Here is a 21,402-nt window from a genome sequence, read left to right as displayed (position 1 = left end):
CATTTAGAAAGCTCCTACTTATGTGCCTGACAAAAACTGGGGCTATAAGAAGAGGAAAAGCCAGTCTACAATATTAAGGAATTCACAATCTAATAGATTCATATAGTTCCTCCTTGTCCTCAGAGTTATATTCTATTTCCAGGAAATAACATGTACAGATAAATATGAGTGTTCAGAGTAAATATTTCTATACCAACATTGACTATCAAAACCAAAAAATATGGGTTGGCATCTGAGCTGTGGTTAGGAAATGGCCCCAATTCAGAGAGTCCTGATCATTGGAAAAGAGGGGATGAAGGATGGACCTTGTATAAGAAAGAACCGATTCTTAAATGGAGCCAGTCAATCTAAGAGACAGAGAAAGGAAAGGGGACATTCCCTAAGGGAGAATACTGGGGGGCATGTTTTGTTGGTTTGGTTTGTTTTTTAAAGGCATCAATACTTGATCTTTTTTTAAGCAAATGAAAGAAAAGGAAAAAAGGTTTCATGATTAAATGATATTTTGAGACTGACTTTTCCATTTGGAGTGAATTAAAGCTCTTGAAATTAATATTCCAAGTTCCTCCTCTTTCTCCTTTAAAAAGGCTAAATTGGGAAATGAGGCAATTAGATATGTCTGGCTATCTTTGGTGATTCCAAAGGCAATTTGGATTCTGGAAATGAAAGGCTCAAGCTCATCATTCAGAAATTTTTTTTACCTGGCTTTTACCAGACACACCAGGCTAACCACTGGATGCTATTGTAATACTGACCCTGACCTAAGAAGATTCAGGTGGGTATCCCACCTCTAACACTCACTGCTTATGTGACCTTGGGCCAGTCTTTTAACTCCCCAAGGCCTCAGTCTCTTCCTCTATAAAATATGAAAGTTGAACTAGATAAGTGATGTCAAACTCAAATAAAAACAGTCACTGAAAGATCCACGAGGACCCTATCCTACTTAGAAGATTCCATGCTAATGTTATCTATGTTTTATTGAATTTTTATATACTTGGCTAAATATTTTCCAAATGAATGCATTATCTGACAAATCTGGATTAGATGGCCAATAAGATCCCCTCTGAATCTAGAGCCAGGATTCCCTGCACCTATATATGAATTTCATTTTTAATCATATTTATGCAAACAGTAAGGATTCAGACAAACTAAAATATTAATAATCTACAGATATCTGGCATCTAGAGTACTTTAGAGTTTGACAATCACTTTGCTTTCATCATCTTATTTGAGACCCATGAAAACCCTTGAGATGGATGCAATAGCTATTATTATCCTCATTTTACTGATGAGGAAACAGAAACACAGAAATGTTAAGTGACTTTCCCAAGGTCGCACAAATTGTGTCAAAAATAGGACTTGAACCCTTGCTTTCCTGACTCTGAAGCCAGTTTACAAATCTTATAACTATTCATGACTGTTATTCCCTATATATTCTCGATATGTCTCTCATTGGCCAATTAGCAGGATTTTTCAAGAGGATCTATTTAGGCAAAGAAAATACAATACCCCAGAGCACCAAGTAACTCTTTCCTCTATTCGGTCCTTCAACTATACAAGTTTTTCTGGTATGGGCATGGCTCCCAGCAGCTTAGATAACAGACCTTCTTTTAGGATGAAGCCCAGGGAAAGTTCATCATCTTGAGCTGTGGAAGTTGCTTTCTCCTATTGATCAAGCACCTGGCAAGGAACACCTGGCAAGGAACACCTGGGCAGGCTCCAGGATGTAAGAAAGATCCACAGTGTGTCCCTGGGCCCCTCCTTGATTCCCTTATCCATTGGTCTGATCTTTGTAAGTTTGGGTTCTGTGATCCTGCCTTTAGAATACAAGGATTGTCTCCAAGCCATCAGAGTAGGACTTTAGAGGAAGAATTCCCATAAAGCCCCTCATGAACAGATAAGAGCACATGCCAGTCTTGCTGTTTTACTACTCACCGGGCTGATAATACTGCAATGAGCTCTTTTCTATTCTGGACCCGAAGATGGTTAGTTTTGTATCTGGAATCATTGATCAGAGCAGGCAAATTCAGGATCTAAAGGGAACACACACACACACACACACACACACAATCAAAAACAGAAATTTTCTTTGTTATTTAAAGTTTACTTTAAAAAATCTTCTTATAAAAGCTAAGGCTTAAGGCCAAACTCCACCAAAACCAATACCACCTTTACAGGTTCCCCCCCTCCCAGGGAAGCAGTCAGGAGTGGGATACTCTGTGGAAGACTGGACTTCAACCAGCCTCTTCAAATTGCCACAAGAGTTGAGGGAAAGGGAAGGTAGAAAATGGTGATTTGTATCTCTCAAAGCTCAACTATAGGGCAGCATGTGTCTGACTCTATGATTCCTGTGTGATTACTCCATAAATTACTCCATAAATAAATACAGTTCTATAGACTTAGAGTATTATCTTGAGTGTGGTGGCAAAAAAAACTATTTTCTTCACAAAGAAAATGAACTCAACTTGAGCAGGGAATTAAACTGCCCCACAGTAAGGCTAGGTCTATCTTGCTCCTTCATTTAGTGGCACCCTGCTAAACTGATCCTTTCCCCTACTTTGTGTCTCCATATTATAACAGATCCTAGTCTATGGGGAACCACATGGTCATGCTGCATTCTGTGTGTGTGTGTGTATGTGTTTGTGTATGAGAGAGAGACAGACAGACAGACAGATAGACAAACAGACAGAAACACAGAGAGAAAGACAGAGGAGAGACAGAGACAGAGAGAGGAGAGACACAGAGAGGCAGAGAGAGACAGACAGATAGACAAAGACAGGAGAAGAAGAGAGAGGAGAAAGGAGAGAGGAGAGAGACAGAGAGAAGAGACAGAGAGAAAGGAGAGAAACAGTCAGAGAGATAGAGCGACAGCGAGAGTGAGAGTGAGGAAATAGAGAGAGAGAGAGAGAGAGAGAGAGAGAGAGAGAGAGAGAGAGAGAGAGAGGAGAGATGAAGAGAGAGAAAGGAGAGATGGAGAGAGACTGAGAGAGAGAGAGCTAGAGGGGGGAGGCAAGGAGGAGAGACAGACAGAAAGAGATAGAAAGATTGACTCATCAATGTCATTTGGTGTTTGCTCCATGATGCCCAGGCTTCCCAGGAATTCAACAGATTTGATTCTTCAGGTCTTGATGGAAGCCACATCTTTAGAGAATGCTCTTCTCTTTGCCCTTTCTTTTTGCTCTTTCTTTCCCATGCTTTGATATATGAAATAGTCATGGAGACAGGAAAAAGCTACCTTGATAGGGAAATCAAGACTCTAATGACTTCCTACATCATCAAAGACACACAAGAGTCCTAATCCAGCTCCTCTAGGGTATTCCTGGACATGTCTTTGAGTAAGACAAACCACCATTCTCTGGAAGATGAGCTCACTCACATGCCACAAAGTTACATCTATTCTGAAAAAAAGCATATTATGATACCAAAGCAGTCCATGATCTCATCCATGGAGAACCAGCTTTAGAATAGGGAAGTCATGGACCCAAGCCCTCTGTTTTCCGTTTGCTGTTTGACCAAGAGAAAGTCACTTAAACTTGAAAGACATGAAACATTTGGCCTAGCTCAAAAGTCAAATCAATCAACAACTTTAAGGACCTACTATGTGCCAGAGCCTGGACAATCACTTGCTAGGCATGTTGGCACAGATCCTTGTGACATATGGGTTAAACTAGATGGTTACTGTGATCCATTCCAACTCTCAACTTTGCGTTTCTCTGTGACTCTCAGAAACTTGCTAAGATCAATTTTAATTTAAGTTGCCAATATGCAATGGTGGAGGATGGAATTTCAACACTAAGAGATCCCTAGATGGATGAAATCACAAGTCTGGATCCAAACAAACAAGCAAAAATGGTTTTTGTGGGGCCTCTCCAAGGGGCTAACATAAAGGGGAGTCTGTGCAGATCTGAGTTTGACACTTCCCCACCCCGCAAGGTGTTTGCATAGAAAAGTACAGGGGACATTTTTATACTTATAAGGCAAACCTGTATTAGAAGGAGGATGTCACTCCCACTGTCAGGAGTAAAAGGTTGAACTGGCATCAAGAATACAGGAGGGAAATGAGCAAAACTGGGCTCAAAGGCATGGATGAAAACCAACACTTCTCCACCCAGAAAATCACCTTCACTTCTGTCCCAGCATTTCAAGCCACATTCCCGAACCTGGCCCAAGAGAGACTTAGTTCTAGGGAATTGTGAAATTAATTCTAGGGGAGCCTGGTGCCCCTGTCCCTTGTTCAGCCTGCTCCAGACACAGATCGACAATCCACTCATTGTTTTCTTTAAATGCTCTCTTGAGGATCTGCTTAGATCTAGAGTCTAGAGCCGACAAAAAGGAGACGAAGAATTTCTAGGTAAGTAAAGTCATGCCTTCAATAGATGTTTCTCAGAAGGCATTTTGAAACACACACCCCCACTTCTAATATGGTGGACTCCATCATCTGAGATAACCCTGCTTTGAACAGTGGGGTACACAGATAATCCTCCTCCCAGAAAAAAATTTACAATCAAGGAAAGTGAGGCAAGTAGCAATGAAGCGACCTGTCCAGAGTCACACAGCTAGTAAGTGTCTGAGACTAGATTTGAACTCGGGTCTTTCTGAACCCAGCCCTCTACCTACCACATCATTCTTTATTGCTCAGGATCATATAGTAAGTATGGAGGAATCATAGATTTAGGGCTAAAAGGGACCTCAGAGACCACTGATGAAGAGGATAAAGAGGATGATGAAGAAAATGATGATAATGGAGATGATGATAAAGAAGAAAATAATGTACCTGATGATGCTGATAATGAGGGCATTTCTACAGCACTTTAGGGTTTGCAAAGTGCTTTACGTGCATTTTTTACATCCGCATAACAGCCCTAGTCTTTATTTTACAGATAAGGAAACTGAGGCAGAGAGAGATAAAGTAACTTGCCCAGGCTCACACTGCTAGCAATGATATGAGGCAAGATTCAAACTCAGGTCCTTCTATCAGTTATGATACCAAGATGCCTAAGACAAAGGCACAGTAGTTCCTGCCCTCTATGGGCTTATATTCTACTAGGAGATACAGGTAAATACAAAATGTATTTAAAGCTAACTTAGTACAATGGAAGTCCGTTCACAAGTATTTATTAAGTGGTTTTCTAGGCTAGGCACTAGACTAATGTACTTTCTAATGACAAAGTATGTCAGGACTTGGTGGACACTCACAACTAGGGCTGGGGTACTAGAAAGGGCTCTTAAAGGGAGCCTAGCTTTGGACAGAACTGGAGAGACCAAAGGGAGGAAGGACATTCTAGACATGGGAGACATTCCATCTTGTAGATGGAATGCCATCTACAAAAAAAAAAGCAAATGAGTCGGTTTGGCTGGAACCCACAGTCCGTAAGGGGTGGGCTGGGATAGGGAGTGATGGGGATCAATCATCTGAAGCCAGACTCTGATGGCTTCAATACCAAGCAAGAGTTTGTCCTTTAGGCTAGAAGGCAGAGGAAGACACTGGACCTTCTTGTGTGGAACAGGAGGTGATGAAGTCAAGCCTGCACTTTAGGAATCTCCACTTGGAAGCTATGGAAAGGGGAGAGAAAGGGGGCAGGAAGACCAAGGCACCAGGATCTGAACTCAGGTGGCCATGATAAGAAACAGAGGGTTTCCAGAGATACATTAGGTCACCCCTGGACTAGGAAGCATCAGAGAAAGTCACAAGAAAAAGAAGATCATTGTCAAGGGAAGAAATTGGAAGGTGTTTGCAGCCTGCTGTGACCCAATCAGAACCCCCTTCTCCCCCACCGTAAAACAACTGCATAAAATACTCCCCCCCAAAGAAGTGATCCGCTTTAGTTCATGATGATATCATTCAGCTATAATGTTCTTTAAATTAAAACCATCTTTATGTCCGTGTTTCAAAAGAAGCTTTTCAACAACAACAAAAATTAAAGATCCAATTTGAATGAGAACAAATCTGAATTAATTTTTTAATCGAATGAGAGTGGTTGGACAAACCCTGTCCAGTTCTTATTTCTCTGGTTTTGATTCGCTTGGGGGTAGGGTCATGCTCTCAAATGCTTCACTATCGAATGGAATGAAAAAAACACCCCCCCCCCACTGCTGTAAGGGGGTCGCTATTTTTCTTTACTATTTCTCCCTTAAGAAATAATGAAGAAAAATGCTGTAGTCCACTTCCCTTTTTCTTCCTCCCCTATAAAGGAAAAATAGATCTTGGAAGTCCCATCAGGCATCTTGGAAATGGAACAAGCCTATAATGACTGCGCCAAGCAGCCTGGGAATGGAAAAGAAGTTTAGCAAGAATGTGTGGAGACAGTCTCACAGTTGTGTTAAAACATCGGAAGGAGCATTTATGGGATGGGAGAGGGGCCCGGGGCCCCATGGGAGCTGCTGAGGCCTCTATTAGCTTAGGCATTTGTTTTAAATATATACATTTAATGAGGTCATTTGTTTCCCACAGGTTAAATCAAACCTAGTCATTTATCATCTCAGATACGCAGAAGAGAGGGAGAGAAGAGAAAGGCAACCTAAAATAACAGACTCTTCTCCAAGGTGTGATTCCTTTTCCCTGTATTTGCAGACTCTCATATTTCTTTCAGCAATGATTAAAGATAGAATGGGCCATCACCAACTAAAGGAGCAGAAACCCATCTATTTCTCTTCCATTTACCTTTTTTTAGTTAATTTCTTCTTTGATTTATTATTTTAAGCTGCATTTATATTTTGTACATTCTGTACAATTACCAGTAATGCCACCCTCTCATTGAAAACCATTTGTATATTAAAGATTTAATAAGAGGGGCCAAGAGGGAAAGAGGTCAGCAACATTAACCAACACATCACTCAGGTCTGATAACATATATATATATATGTATATATATATATACATATATATATATATATATATATTACATTTTCATCCTCACAGTCTACCACTTATGTAAAGAAGAAAGGGAGGTGAATTCTTACATCCCTTCTTTGAACTAAGCTTGGTTATTAGAATCTTGCAACATTCAATATCAATAGTCAAGGAAGTTATCATGAACTATCCTCATAACTTCTCACCCAGGCATGGGAACAGGACAGTTCATGAATCAGAAATCCAACCTCCCTTCTCTCTACTACATCCCAAGTCAGGATAATAAATTTGATCTTACCCATAGTCTACTAGGGGAAGAGTAGAGGCCAGACCCAGAGGTTAGAAACAAAGTCTTTCCATCAATTCAACTCAACAGCCATTTGGCCATCTCTTTTTTCAAAGCTGTTAAAATAATGAGCCATTAAAGTAATCCATTCTTCCTCAAGAAATCAAAGTTTTCTTCAGGTGATCCTCTAGAGATGCGCCTCCATATCTATGCTTCTGACCATTCTCTAGTCCAAGAATTCATCATCTTGTTGGCATCATGGACCCCTTGAGCAGTTAGTCCAGTGAAGTCCATAGAGCATTTCTCATAATCATATTTTAAATTGCATAGAATAAAATACATATGATCACAAAGGAAAACAATAATACGAAATGTAGATATCAAAATAATTTTTAAAAAACAAACTCTGAAATCTGTCCAAGTAGGGAGAGAAAATCATGGGCCCTAGGTTAAGAAATCCTGTTTTAACAAAGAAATATTGCTCCTTCTCCCCAGCATCCACAATGTTCTTGGGTAACTGAGGTATTAGTGTAACTGGGCTATGTCCTTACCTTGATGGACTAGGGAATACTCTTCTCATTAGAAAGAAATAATTAGAAATTAGAAAGAAATAATAAGGCACACATTTTTAAGATGTGCTTATAACATACATTTCTGAAATTTATATTTATCCAGTCAGTTGCCAAGTCTTGCCAATTCTACCTCCCCATCCCTAGCATCCATTCCCTTTTCTCCACTCTCAGTCCTGGTTCAGGTCCTCCCTCACTCAGACTATTACAACCTCCTTCTCATTGGTTTCACTGTCTCTGGTCTTTCCCTAGTTCAAACCATTCTCTGTATGGGTACTGAGGTGGCTTTCCTAAAGTATAGTTTTGACCAAAACTATTTTTTTTGCTCAAAGAAGACCCAGTGGTTCCCTAATGTTTCTAAGATCAACTAGGAACTGCTCTAGTTAGCATGTCCTGTTTTCAACGTCCTTTTTTCAGACTGAATTCTCATTACTTTTCACAGACTTTATAGTCTAGTCAAACTGGGTTACTTCTTTGTTGTTCTCCCACCTCCAAGCTTTTGAAAGGATGGTCATCTGTGCCTGAAAACCAGTCCTTCCTCATTTTTACATCTCCAACTTCTTTCAAATTTCAGCTTGTGTTAGCCTCTATAAATATTAGTTCCCCCAAATTACTCTGTATCCATTTTGTATATAATTTTGAATATAAATGCTATATGTCATGTAAGTAATTCCCCTCCCAATATAATTTTAATTTCATGAGTGTAGACAATGCCCCATTCAGGGTTCCTTTGGTTCCCAGTATTTAGTACAGAACTAGGTCTATCATAGGGTCATTGATATAGAGAAAGAAGACTTAGAGACCCATTTTGTCAGGTGTCCTCATTTACAGACAAAGAAATGGAGAGGCAAAGAGGTGAACTCTCTTACTGAAGGTCACATTGGTAGAAAATGATAAGGGTAGGATGTGAACCCATCCACTACTGACTGAAGGGAAAGCTCTTTTCCTTGAGGCACATGATCCCACAGGTTCTTAAAAATGTTTGTGAATAACAAGTGTGGGAGTGAATGAATAATAGAAAATGGATTCCACTGGACAGGAGAAAAGCTCAATGAGTTTGGGGCATGAGGGAGAGAGGAGTCAGGTTTGCAAGACTTTGTAGAACAAAAAGTAATTATCCCCTTCAGATCCTTTAAATAATGGAATTACTACTGGACTAAATGATTACTCCAAATCGATGGCACGAGAACAACGCCATAGAAAGCTTCTGATTTGACCATCTCAACTATATTGCTACAAGAAGGTCATATTCCTTCAAAAGGTATATAAACCAGGTTGGTCATATTATATACATTTTTCCCTAGGTTCTGCTCACTTCACTCTGCATCAATTCCTACAAACCTCCCCAGGTTTCTCTGAAACTGTCCTTTTCATCATTTTTTGCCACCTATTAGTATGGTGCTCTATTTATATACCATACTTTGCCAATCCCAAATTGACGGGCATCCCATTAGTCTCAATTCTTTGCCAACACAAAGGGAGCTGCTATGCACATATTTGGACATAAGAACCTTTTCTTTGCTCTCTGTGGTATCAGTCATTTCATGTTGTTTGCTGTCTAACAGAGAAGTGATGAACTCTGATGTAGATGGTATAAGTAGAGATGATGCAGGTGACAGTGCAGAATGTGTCATTTTGGACATGGCTGATGCAACAATTGGCTTTACTTGATTAAGTAGATTTGTTAAAAGGATTTTGTTTTGGATTTCCAATCATAGGGCTAGTGTGGGAGAAATGAATTAATTGATCATTTTAAATACATTAAACTAATTGTTCATTTGAAATATATAATAGAAAAATAAATTAATTTTAGCCAATGAATTTAATTTTATCCTCGATTTTGAAATGTAATATATGAAATAAAAAAGGCAAATGAAAAAGCCAGTGGAAGATGAAGACAAGCAAGCAAAGCCAGACTTCAATCAGGGCAAGCTAAGCAGGGGCACCAGTTATTTCAAATTACAACTATTCAATCTTAATAAAGAAGAGGGAAAGAGTCCTAGGGGGAGGGTGGTTCAGCTGTATTCTCAGTGTGGCTTCGATCATCACAGAGAGGATTCTCACATGAAAGAACCAATCAAGAGCCTCTAAAAGTTACACTTCATTCTATCCTGAAGGAAAAATAACTTCTGTGGTGACAGAAGAATGGAAAAGTCCCTAAGACTGAAAAAAATCCCACTCAAAAATCCAAAAAGAGCTCATCATGAATTCCGTGATAATAGAAACGGGAATAGGTACAGAGAAACTACATAAAATTCTGCAAGTCTTAGAGTCGAGGAACCACCTCAGAAGGAGTTGGCACAAGCTCTGGGTATAATTCTCAGCCTGAGAGAGAACAGTCCTGGGGACCAAGGGCAGGCAAGCACAGGCTAGGATGTCAACCCACCTCCCTCCAGTCATCTGTCTGATGGACTTCCATAATCCACACTGGGTGAGCTGCACTAGCTAAACAGAAGAAAGAAGTCATGAGAGTCATTTAATTCTCAAGTTCCTTCCAGTGTTTTTTGTTTTGTTTTATTTTTTGATGTAGGGAATTAACTTTGTATTGTAAAGGACAGAGCAAAAATAACTAATGTGGAGTTGATGAAGATGGTTAAGAGTGCACACAGCTGTCCTTGATGGATCGAATGAACCTCATCCTTGGGAAAGGGGAAGGAGGAAAAGGAATAAGTATTTGCTAATCACCTTAGCAGTGTTCCAGATATTGTTCTCAGGGCTTTACAAATATTGTCACATTTGATCTTCACAATAATCTCCAGAGCTAGGTAATATTATTATCGCCATTTTACAGTGGAGGAAATTGAAACAGTTAAAGGTTCAAGTGTCTTGTCACATAGTTAGTAAATGTCTGAGGTTGGATTTGAACTCAACCCTGAAAGGGGTCACAAAGAGTCAGACATGACTCAACAACTTCCTGAGCTTACCTCAGCACTCTATCCACTGCACCATCTGTCTAGGTGGTCTGGGTACTGAAAGCTCTGGAGAACTCATCATCTTTCTCTCCAAACCCTCCCTATTTGGCAATGGAGTGGAAACATTGCTTCAGTGATAGATTGAACAGTATTAAGCAAACTCTATCTCTCTCATCACCTCGATTTTGCCACCACCTGCAAGTCATCCCCTTCCATGTTCATGAACTCTGAACCTCCTTTATCTCAACACAATCTGTCCTTGTTCCCGTCCCTCTAACATTGTATATAATACAAAGACAAAGAAGGCTTCACCATGACTTCCACTGGTTGCACTCATCACTTCCTCAAGCTTCACCCCTCCACGGGCTACACTCTGCTCCCTTTGCCACGTTAACCCTAAGGGAAGCAGTTTAATTCTTCTCAAGTCCTTGACCCCTTTACCTATCACCAGTCTTGTCCTACAATGCCCAGCCTTGGATTATTCCCACCATCCATTGACTTTGCTCCTACTGACTTGCTCCTAAACAAAGCTGGAGGAATTGAAGAAACTTCTCTGATGGGACCCACTATAAATCTCACAAAATCCCAAGCAGTTCAACCTCATGACAGCAGTTCAACCTCAACTCAGCCATCAGTTTGATTTTCTTAAAGCACCATGCCATTCCCCTCATTCAACAGATTCCAATGGCTTCCCATCACCACCATGATCAAATAGAATACTGTCTGCTTAGCTGTTAAAAGTCCTTCCTAATCTGACCCCTTTATAAACTATTTTCCTTCAAGCCTCAGCTTAAAGGTCCATCTTTTGCAGGAAGCTTTTCCCAGGATTAGATCATCTTGAGGGCAGGGACTGGGGGGTTTTTTGGTTTTGTTTTGTATTTCCAGTGGTTAGCATATATAGATGATGGTGTATAGAAGGTACTCAGCAGAGGACTGTTGACTTGAAAAAGTATAAGAAGCTAGGAGGAAGGGACACATAAAATGAGTCACCATAATCATCAACATGAACAAGAGGAATTAATACCCAAAATGGAAGGACTTAGGAGAATGAAGTAAAAAAGCATATGAGAGTAGAATTGGGGCCAAAGAAGCATTTGGAACCTTGCAACAAGGGACATTGGAGGTGCTGGATGTGAGAGCAGAATTGGGGACAACTGAGGTGGGGTAGTATATTTTGGGGCTCCCCTGCAGTGATCTTATAGGGGGCATAGATAAAAATCACACAAACACTCAGAAGGATCCACATCACTGAGGACACTGATATATTAATGAGATGGGATACATATCCTCATCAGAGATATCCAATTTACATATCTTTATCAGAGCCCCTTCTAGAACAGAGTAGAGTGGAAAAAAATTTTGAGTTTGTACTCATCAATTGTGGCTGGTTCTGCCCTTTAAAACTTAGGCACTTATAAAGATACAGTTGATAGAGTTCTGGACCAGTCAGTTCAAATGCAGTCTCAGTTTCCTTTTCTGTAAAATGTGATAACAAGTTCACCTACCTCCCAGAATTTTTATAAGAAACAAATGAGATAATATTTAAAAAGCACTTTATGAACCTTATGGTCCCATATAGTGCTAGTCATTATTATTCCCTATTATTCCCTTGGGCAAGGTCCTTATGGGCAAGATCCTTAGATGACTTGAAAAAGGCATCTTCTAGTAAGAGGTCTGGATCTGATACTTCATCTGGCCTTTGCCTGAAGATCTCTTATGAAGGAAAGGAAAGCCGTTTTCCCCTGGGACATTCCAGTACAGTTATGGATACTTGTACTTGTTAAGAAGGTTTTCTCTACCCATTGCCTAAGTCTCCCCTTACATTCCATCCATTGTTCCTTAGAAAACCAGTCTAATCCCTTTACATACTTGACAACCCTTTACATACTTAAGCAAGGCTACATGTCATCCTCCAGGTTCTAGAGCTACCTTTGAGGAGTCTCGGGGGGGGGGGGGGTTCTCTAAAGGAGACTCAGGCCTCCCTGCTAGGCTTCTCCCTGAGATTATCAGTTATTTTAATCACTTTGGTCAGCCATGCTTAAGTGACTTTTAGAAAGAGCTAATTACTAAGGTGTATGGTAAAAACTATTGGTATATAGCACCACCAAAAGAGTCTGACATCCACTTTCCTACCAGTACATATAGCATCCAGGGTTGGGCTCAAGCTCAGAGAGTACATGTGGCAGAAGGGCAGCCCAGCTCCTATGACTAGAAGTCCTTGTCTTCCACTTTTGGAGTGCTGCAAAAGGCCCCATTGAGCAAGACATCATTTCTTTACTGGGTTCCCTATGACACAATAAATCCACATCTTGACTCCCAATACAGACATTGTCATCAACTGATCCAGGTAGGATGATGAGAGGTCTGACCTTCTCTGGATCCTTCTAGGTTTGTAAGAATCTACTCCAGCCAAAGTGTTCTTGTGAGAAGTATGGAGAGAAGAACCCAGGCCAAAGTGGACTCACCCAACTTATTCTTCCTCAGGGGGGTTAGCTAGAATATCATCCTTGTTCCAATTTCTAAAATGACCTCTACATAGCTTGATACTTTATAGAAGACCCCAAGTTTCCTCAGCCTATCCAAACATGATTGTTGTGAAACTCTAGCCGCAAAGACAGTTCAAAGTCTCTATATAGTATATATAAAAATATATTATATATTATAATATAATATAGTATATATGGTTATATGTTGATTATATATTATATTATTAATTATTATGGTTATATAATATATAAATATTCTACTACATTAATTCTATATAAAATACTAATTATATAGTATAGTATAGTATATACTATATATACAAAAAATAAAAGTTGACTGATTTAGCATCTTATCACTTTAAGTGGGGCAGGGTTACTTGATTGATTGACTGAGTTACATCATCCTTACACTTAGTATCAGAAGAACCAAAAAGGGCTACAATGATCCTTTGCTCTCTCCATCTGGGCAGCCCATTTTCTTTTCTGCTCTCCCATTTTTGGATGACCTCCTTTATTCTGTTTCTTCATAGTGACTCCTTGCTTGCAACATATCAGGGCTACTCACATCCCTCAAAGTCTCCTTCATAGATCTTTGTATGCTGCTTAATTTCAATTCCTCATAAACACTCTCACAACTTTTCAATGGCAGGATACTGATAGTCTTATAAGGGCCTTATAAGGAGATGTTTAGAGTTGTCAGATGCCTAGACCTGAGAATTGCTTTAGAGAATCAGGTGCTGCCTCTGTGTCTTTTGAGACTTCAAATAAGAGTGAAATTCCTATTTGAAAGAAAAGCTCAAAAAGGGGTGGGGGGGAGGAATCAAAATATATTGTGTGATTAAAACAAGGAATCCCATGAGTTGAGTTATCCACAAGCTTGATACGAAAACAAGAGCCACGTTAGATAAGTAAGACCACATATGCCTACTGACTTGGGTCAGGGATCATTCTTTACTTCATAGCCTCTACTTTCCCTCATTATTCAGCACATTCCAACAATGAAGTATTCAATCCATAACCATGACCCTGTTCCCTCAGATGAGCAACACCGTCTCTATCGACAGCCCAGACCCTAGATACAAGAGAACTAAGACCTAGAGAATCAATGAAAGGAGAGACCAACAACTGACAGGAAAGGGGAGGCCCTCCTCAGTCTAACAACCTCCAGAATTCTCTCCCCCTTCCTTGATGACTTTAGAACTCAGTGTATAATCTTCCTACAAGGCTCACCCACAGCTCCTCATCCATCTCCACTTTTACTGGACGGCTTTAATATTCCTACTGATGCCATGGCTTTGTGATTTCTTATGTTCCTCATCTCCAGTCACTTTTATCTTCTCTCCACATCACCCAACCCTTAGCACTGTTCTACCTGCAAGATGGTGGATTCTGACCCTTCAATCCTTCCTCTTCCACATCATTTCTCTTGTGCTAACCTGATCCTTCCCATCCGAAGGCCTTGAGTCTCTCGGACCTCCCCATTATATGTTCACTTGTCTCTCTTAGCCAGCATGGATGCCCAGAAGCCTTCATCAATGTTCTCAGTGGACCACCCCATCCCTTTGCCCTTTCACCATCTATTTTAGCAATGCCCAATCCTGGGAAACCCCAAATATCTACTTTCCTCACTCCTGCCCTGGGCTGTGGAGTTCAGCCTGAGAAACAGAGGGATTCTGTTCCAAATTCATGCAGTCTAACCTCAGCTGGGCTCTTAATGCTGTTTGGCAACCCTTCTCCTACATTCCTCAAAATTGTTTAAAGTGATTTATCATTTCCTCCAGTCCCAAACACCATCCTTCTGCTCAGCATATTACTTTGTCTCCTACGTTCCTGAGAAGCTTGATGCTACCAGATGGGAGCTTCTGTCCATGCACTTCAAGATCTCTCTCTGTTCTTCCCACATGGCTCCAAGGCTTACTTTCTAGCCCCAAATTCTTCTTTTGACTTCCCATCTCCATGTCTTTGCTTATGGTGTTGCATTGGCCTGGAATGTACTGCATCCGAACTGTTTGCCACACTCAGATGTGGTCCGACCAGGGCAGAAGGGCCCTAGGACTACTAGCAATGACAGCAACGGTAGCAGCAATGATGCTGATGACAAGAAAAGAGAATAAGGACAAAATGAGAACAATGGCCATGGCAGCAATTAGGAAAACCCTAATGACATCACAATGAGGAGGCTGACCACAAAAGCAATGACAATGAGAATGACCTCAAGAGCAATGATAATAATACAACCCTCAGAACAATGACATCTTCACCAAGAATGAGGATGACAACGAGAATGACTAGAACAACAGCTACAGCAATGGCATCAGCAAGGGTGATGGTGATGACAGAAGCAATGACAACAATGAGAATGGCTGCAAGAACTATGACAACTATAGTAACGAAAATCATAAAAAAGACCAGTAGAAAGCGATAGTGATATCAAGAGAAATAATAACAGTAATAGTATTTATCTATAGCCTTACAATTTGCAAAGGTCTCTTTATGTGTATTACTGCATTTAATCCTCACAATGATCCAATGAAAAAGATGTTTTTATTATCCACATTTTACAGATGAAGGGAGAAAGGGAATAATCATTCATTAAATACCTATAACATAGGTTCTGTGTGAAGCACTTTACAAATACCATCTCCTTTGAACTCATTTGAGCTTTAAAATAATTCTGGGAGTTGGGTGTCTTTATTATCCCCATTTTTATAGATAAGAAAACTAAGGAAGAAAGAGCTTTAGTAACTTGCTCAGGATTTGAACTCAGGTCTTTCTGTCTGTCTCCTGCTCCACGTTTAGGGTAACTCTCTCATTCTGGACAACATGTTTTCTATTGCTGCAGTCTAAGATCAGAAGAAAGTATGACGCCTCCATGCAGCCCTACTGATTCCTGCTGCTCTTGTCCTTCCTGAAGACCCTCCCCCACCAGTCATGCCTTCCCCACCTAGCCCTTCTACAGCTCCATTCTTTTTCTCCCCCAAACCTAGAACTTTACATTTGACAAAGTTGAGTCAATAACTCTTTGTTCCTCACTTACTTGGGGCTAGATACTATGCTAATTCTGGGGTTACAAAGAAGTAAAATAAAAATAAAAAAGGACATGCCTTAATTTAATCTTACAGATTCAGCCTGATTCTAGCCTTGTAAAAAATATGACATTTTTGTCAGACATGGTAGTCCTTCCGTTAGTCCTTTTGTGTTCTTGGGAAATCTGAAAAGATTAGCATTCATGTATTCACTAAGGCACAGCACACACATGTACAGAGTATGTGTGGGGCTAAGTTACATATTATTTTAAATTTATATATATATATATATATATGTGATATACATAAGATTGCCATCTATAGGTATACTGTGTATTACATTTTATATAAGATTTTATGTGCTTATGTATGTAAATATAAATGTATGTAGATATTTACATACCTATTTACATACAGTCCAGGGCCTAGGATAGAACCCTGGGGTGTTCCACTAGAGATCCAGATGATACAGAACTACTAATTCACCAAGCCAGCATCTCCAAGTGTGCTAGGGATGCAGAGAACAAAGCAGGAGCCTGGCCTCTGAGGAGTCTGTGATGACCGCCAGCCCTTCTTCTGGTCAGTTCCACACCCACCTCGCTCTGCTCTCCCCAGGCTCGCATCTCTGGGTCAAGTGTGGGAGCCCAAGCATCAAGTGTGGAAGCCCAAACGCATCCCCCTTAGCCCTTGACCCCCAGCCCCATTCTGACCAACGGTGAGCCATTTGAATGCTTCTCTCATTCGTGCCCTCCCCTCACCCTCCCATCTTTTTGTTTTTCCAAGATTCTGCCGAGCATAGAATCCTGCTCTGCTTTCTCTGCTCCAGAGCCCGGGCTGTTGATGAAAGAAATAAAAACATACTTATTATGCCCTTCAAGCACCGGGCTAAGAATGTTGACTCAGCAAAGGGAGACTCCAGAGGGATCCCTGGGGGCTCAGAAAATCTTTGTTGGATGAATGAGAGAATCAAGTTACCGAGCATAGATTCCCCCATCCTTTAAGGATTCCAAGTGGTAAAGGAGATCAAGTAGAAATTTTCTGCTATCTAATGGGTGCTGCCCTTGAGGTTAGGCAGATCTGGGTTCAGATCCAGCCTCAGACACTTCCTAGGTGTGACTTTATCTCTGCCTGCCTCAGTTTCCTCCACTCTAATATGTAGGCTGTCCCTCATGATCGGATGAAGAGATAGAGTGAGCTGACCAAGGTCACCTGCGCCAATGGTGACCCTACCATGGAGCCTACCTGGCCTAGTTCTTTCTCCCACCCATAGGCCCATCCTGTTGGTAAGTCAAACTTGAGGAGCAAAATGAATGGTGCTGCACAGTTTGGAAAAGGGATCTCACAAAATATTTTTCTTTATGGTTATTTATGAGGAAGTTCAAACGCTCCACATTGATCTATGGCAATGAATCAAACATAAAAAGGATTCACTGCAGTTATTTTCAACAACAGGGAGGAATATGTCAGCCAGTAATTTGCTCTCCCACCCTCTGCAAAGAGCCAGCTCCCAACCAGATGGGCCGGGCGAGGGTCTGCGATCGTTTAGGGCGAGGAGCAGGCTATTACATCTCCGCCGCTGCAGCTCTAAGTGACTTCACAGGCAGCGGCTTCCGTATGGTTCATATTTCTGATGGTGACCCTTCCTAATGAGGAGTCTTTGATCCCAGATCAAATGTTGGAATCCATCTTCCCTCCACTCACTCAGGGCCCCATTACCGGGACTCGCCTCTTCTCCACCTTGGCCGCCCCGGCTTTCCTGCAATCAGAATTGGCGTCATTTATCACCTTCCCTGCTTGCGGCCCCCACTTTGCTGTGGTTTTCAGCCCCAGCAGTTAACCTCTCATATAAAAGGAGTAATTTCCATTTTTTTTGGATGCGTTAAGTTGACTGCATTAAATATGACTCCCAACAGGGTCTCCAAAGGAATTCTCGGGCATCTTAGAAACCTCAAGTGATGCCCAGAATGCTGTGGTCAGCTGAAAAACATGAGTACTGCCCAGCCAAGAGAGGGAAGTGATGAGGACAAATTAAAAACAAGCAAGGAACAAAAACTTTCTCTTTGCCTGGAAATACATTTTAATCAATGTTTTTGACATTAAAAACAAATGATCTGGAGCCCTCCTCAATCTACCTTGTGCTTAACTAATTCCCATTCATTCTCCAAAGATGTATTCTGTATTTATATAAATATATATTTATATTATATATATATGTTTATTGATTGGCATGAATTCTATTCAGATGCTGCTTTCCTCCCTACACGGACATATTAAAAAAGTGACATATACAACTGAAGATAAAACTTTTGTGTATGTATAGGAGTTTTTTATCATTATACGGAAATCCTGGCAAGGAAACTGTTTTCACACATCCAAATCAGTGTAACTTAGCTCCTTGAAAGAAAGGATGACTTCATTTTTATCTTAGTCAATAATTTGGTCAAAATACTTTCATTCCTCATTTACTATTTACTAGCACTGCATCACCCAGGTTATAACACTTCAGAAAAATGCTTGTTGACTTCTCAACTCTTATCCAAGAGAGTTGTTAGAGGACTGAAATACCAACTCCACGGCCACAGAATTAGTCTATGGCACAGGCAGGATTTGAATCTAGGACTTCCTAACTCCAAGGTCAGCCCTTGAGTTGCTATTCAATGCTGATGTGTATAATATATAAAACATATGGTCTTCTAAATGAATTCAGAGAAGATCTAGCCCAAGAAAGGAATGTCTAATCGAGTGTCAAAACTTTGGAAGATGTATAGATATGAATAAATATTCAAAATGAAATGACTTGAAAATGATTTCCCTGAGGACTTCATTTTGGAACCTGCATTTTTGGAAGTTGCATTGTTTTATAAAACTGTGATTGTGATCTCAAAATAATAGCAAAAATATGTAGAAAATACATAAATATTCATTGGAAGATCATACTGCAAAGTTTTATTAAAATCCCTAGAAAGAGTACCAGCTCACACCCCAGCTCTGCCATTAACAGACAGGTGACCTGCTATCTCTAAATCTGGGATTCCTCATCCCCAAAGAGAGGGAGAATAAGTAGGCACTGACCAGCAAAGATCTGGAACCAATGCTGGTGCCCATTGAGGGAGAAACAGGTTAAGAAACAGGTTAAAAAATTGAGGGCGGGGTGGCTAGGTGGCGATGGGGTGGCTAGGTGACGATGGGGCAGCTAGGGGGCACAGTGGATAGAGCACCGGCCCTGGAGTCAGGAGTCCCTGGGTTCAAATCCAGCCTCAGACACTTAATAATTACCTAGCCATGTGGCCTTGGGCAAGCCACTTAATCCCATTTGCCTTGCAAAAAAAACTAAAAAAAAAAAAAAAAAAGAATTGAGGGCAAGGACAAAAAAAAGAATATTATTGGTCAACAGAAAAGACACAGACGTAAGAAAGTAACACCTGGAAAAGAAACATGAACAAAGATGGCAATGCAAACAAAAGACACCACACCAACAAAATGGAAGGATACGAAACAAAAGTGACCAAGCTTGACCTCCAAGAAGAGATGAGAAACCTCCTCTCTCTGCAGATGTTGGGTTTGTAGGTATGGAACCCTGAGCAGAATATAGGAATTAGCTGATGTCTGGGTTAGTTTTGTTATTTTATTCTTTGCAACAAGGTATGGTTCCTGAGGAATGAGAGGAAGAGGGATATATTGGGAAATGTAAATACCATGAAGACAAATGGTCCTAAGAAAAAAATTTACATTAAAAAAATTTAATTAATGTTACTTACCTTGTTTCTTGTAAGAAACAAATAGAAATCTCTATTTGAATTAGTTATAAAATATTTTGCAAGCTTAAGGTGCCATACAAATAAGAGTTATAATTAGTGCTAGTGGCCATAATTCTTAATCAATTCAACTCAACAAACACTGAAAGTCAACTATGTAAAGGGCATTGCTCCAGGTACTTGAGATAAAGGGTAAGGTACTGACTCTGTTGTCGTGATGTTGAGATTCTAGTATATAATATAAACATATGAGTAACCACAATACAAAATGGCAGATGATAAATGGACACAAAGATCAAACCAAGGACTCTCAGATGTACAAGAGCAAAAGTTCACTGCCAGCTGGTTCAAAGATGAAATGGTGGGAGCACTGGAAGTGAACTTAAAAGGCTAAAATAGGAGGGTTTTCAAGACAGCTTTGAGGGACCCATTTCAGTAGGATGAGAAACACAGTCCAAACTGGAATACATACAAAGAGAAAATTAGAGATAAGCAACTGAAATGCCTATTAGTCATCCAATTATAAATGTCCCATAGGCAGATAGTGATCAAGAACTGAAATTTGGGGACAGTCAGGTGACACAGTGGATAGAGTTTCAGAAACTTCATAATTGCCTAGCTGTGTGACCTTGGGCAAGTCACTTCACCTCATTGCCTTAAATATAATAAACGTTTTTAAAAAGAACTGAAATTTCAGAGACAATTAAGGATAGATCTATCCATTAATAAAGCATGTATTTATCAATTATTGTGTTAGGTCCTCAATATTTGGATCTTGAAGTCATCCACATAAGAGATAACAGTTGAACTCATTTGGAACTATTGAGTTTATCAAGAGAAATCAGAGAAAGACAAGGGTAGAGAGCCTTTAAAGAAGTTGAAGCCGTAACCACCGTTCATGGGTGAAGACTGAAACTAAAATGGAATTGTCAGACAGATGGGGAGAACTTAATGTCACAAAAACCTAGAGAAGAGAGAAAAAAGTCACAGAGAGGTGAAGAGATCATTGTTAACTTTAGACAGAACAGTTCAATCAACGAGCGTTAATTGCTCATTTTCTATCTGTGGTACTGTGCTAAGTACTAGAAACAAAGAAGGGCCCAAATTTAAAAATTAAATAAATAAAATTCATCCCCTGCCCTCAAGGAGCTCCTGATCTGATGGAGGAAACAACACACAAGCAGAGCTGGTTACCTGTAAGATACATACATAGAAGAGGAGGCCATTTCAGAAGGCAGTGGGTGGAGTGGGCAAGGATAAAGGACCTATGCCAGTGTCTAATGAGGATTTTAGGATTGGTGATCCAAGTATATTTGTAGGCAGCAGGAAAAGATAGATGAAAATGAGAGCTGGGAATGACAGCAAGGGGGTAGGGCCTTTGTAAGTTTTGCCTAAGGAGAAATATTAACCCCCTTCAGAGTCTGAAGATGATGAGCTTTGACCTCCTTTTGTTCTCTCTCAACAGCAGGGAAGAAGGAAGATTGGGTTTGGCACTAGGTCAGTAGACACCTGGTGGTCCAG

At 40.4% G+C, this 21,402-nt stretch overlaps 1 protein-coding gene across 1 annotated transcript in view; it reads right to left on the bottom strand.

Moving 5' to 3' along the window:
* SUGCT (succinyl-CoA:glutarate-CoA transferase) overlaps positions 1 to 21,402 on the bottom strand; it is a 585,759-nt gene that overhangs the window by 367,701 nt on the left and 196,656 nt on the right. The window contains exon 11 of the mRNA XM_074199070.1: positions 1,933 to 2,030. Coding sequence (XP_074055171.1) covers positions 1,933 to 2,030 — 98 coding nt within the window. The remainder of the gene's footprint in view (positions 1 to 1,932; positions 2,031 to 21,402) is intronic.

The sequence above is a fragment of the Macrotis lagotis genome, chromosome 8, assembly GCF_037893015.1.
Source record: "Macrotis lagotis isolate mMagLag1 chromosome 8, bilby.v1.9.chrom.fasta, whole genome shotgun sequence".
NCBI classification, from domain to species: domain Eukaryota; kingdom Metazoa; phylum Chordata; class Mammalia; order Peramelemorphia; family Peramelidae; genus Macrotis; species Macrotis lagotis.
This window is presented reverse-complemented; position numbering and strand designations above follow the sequence as displayed.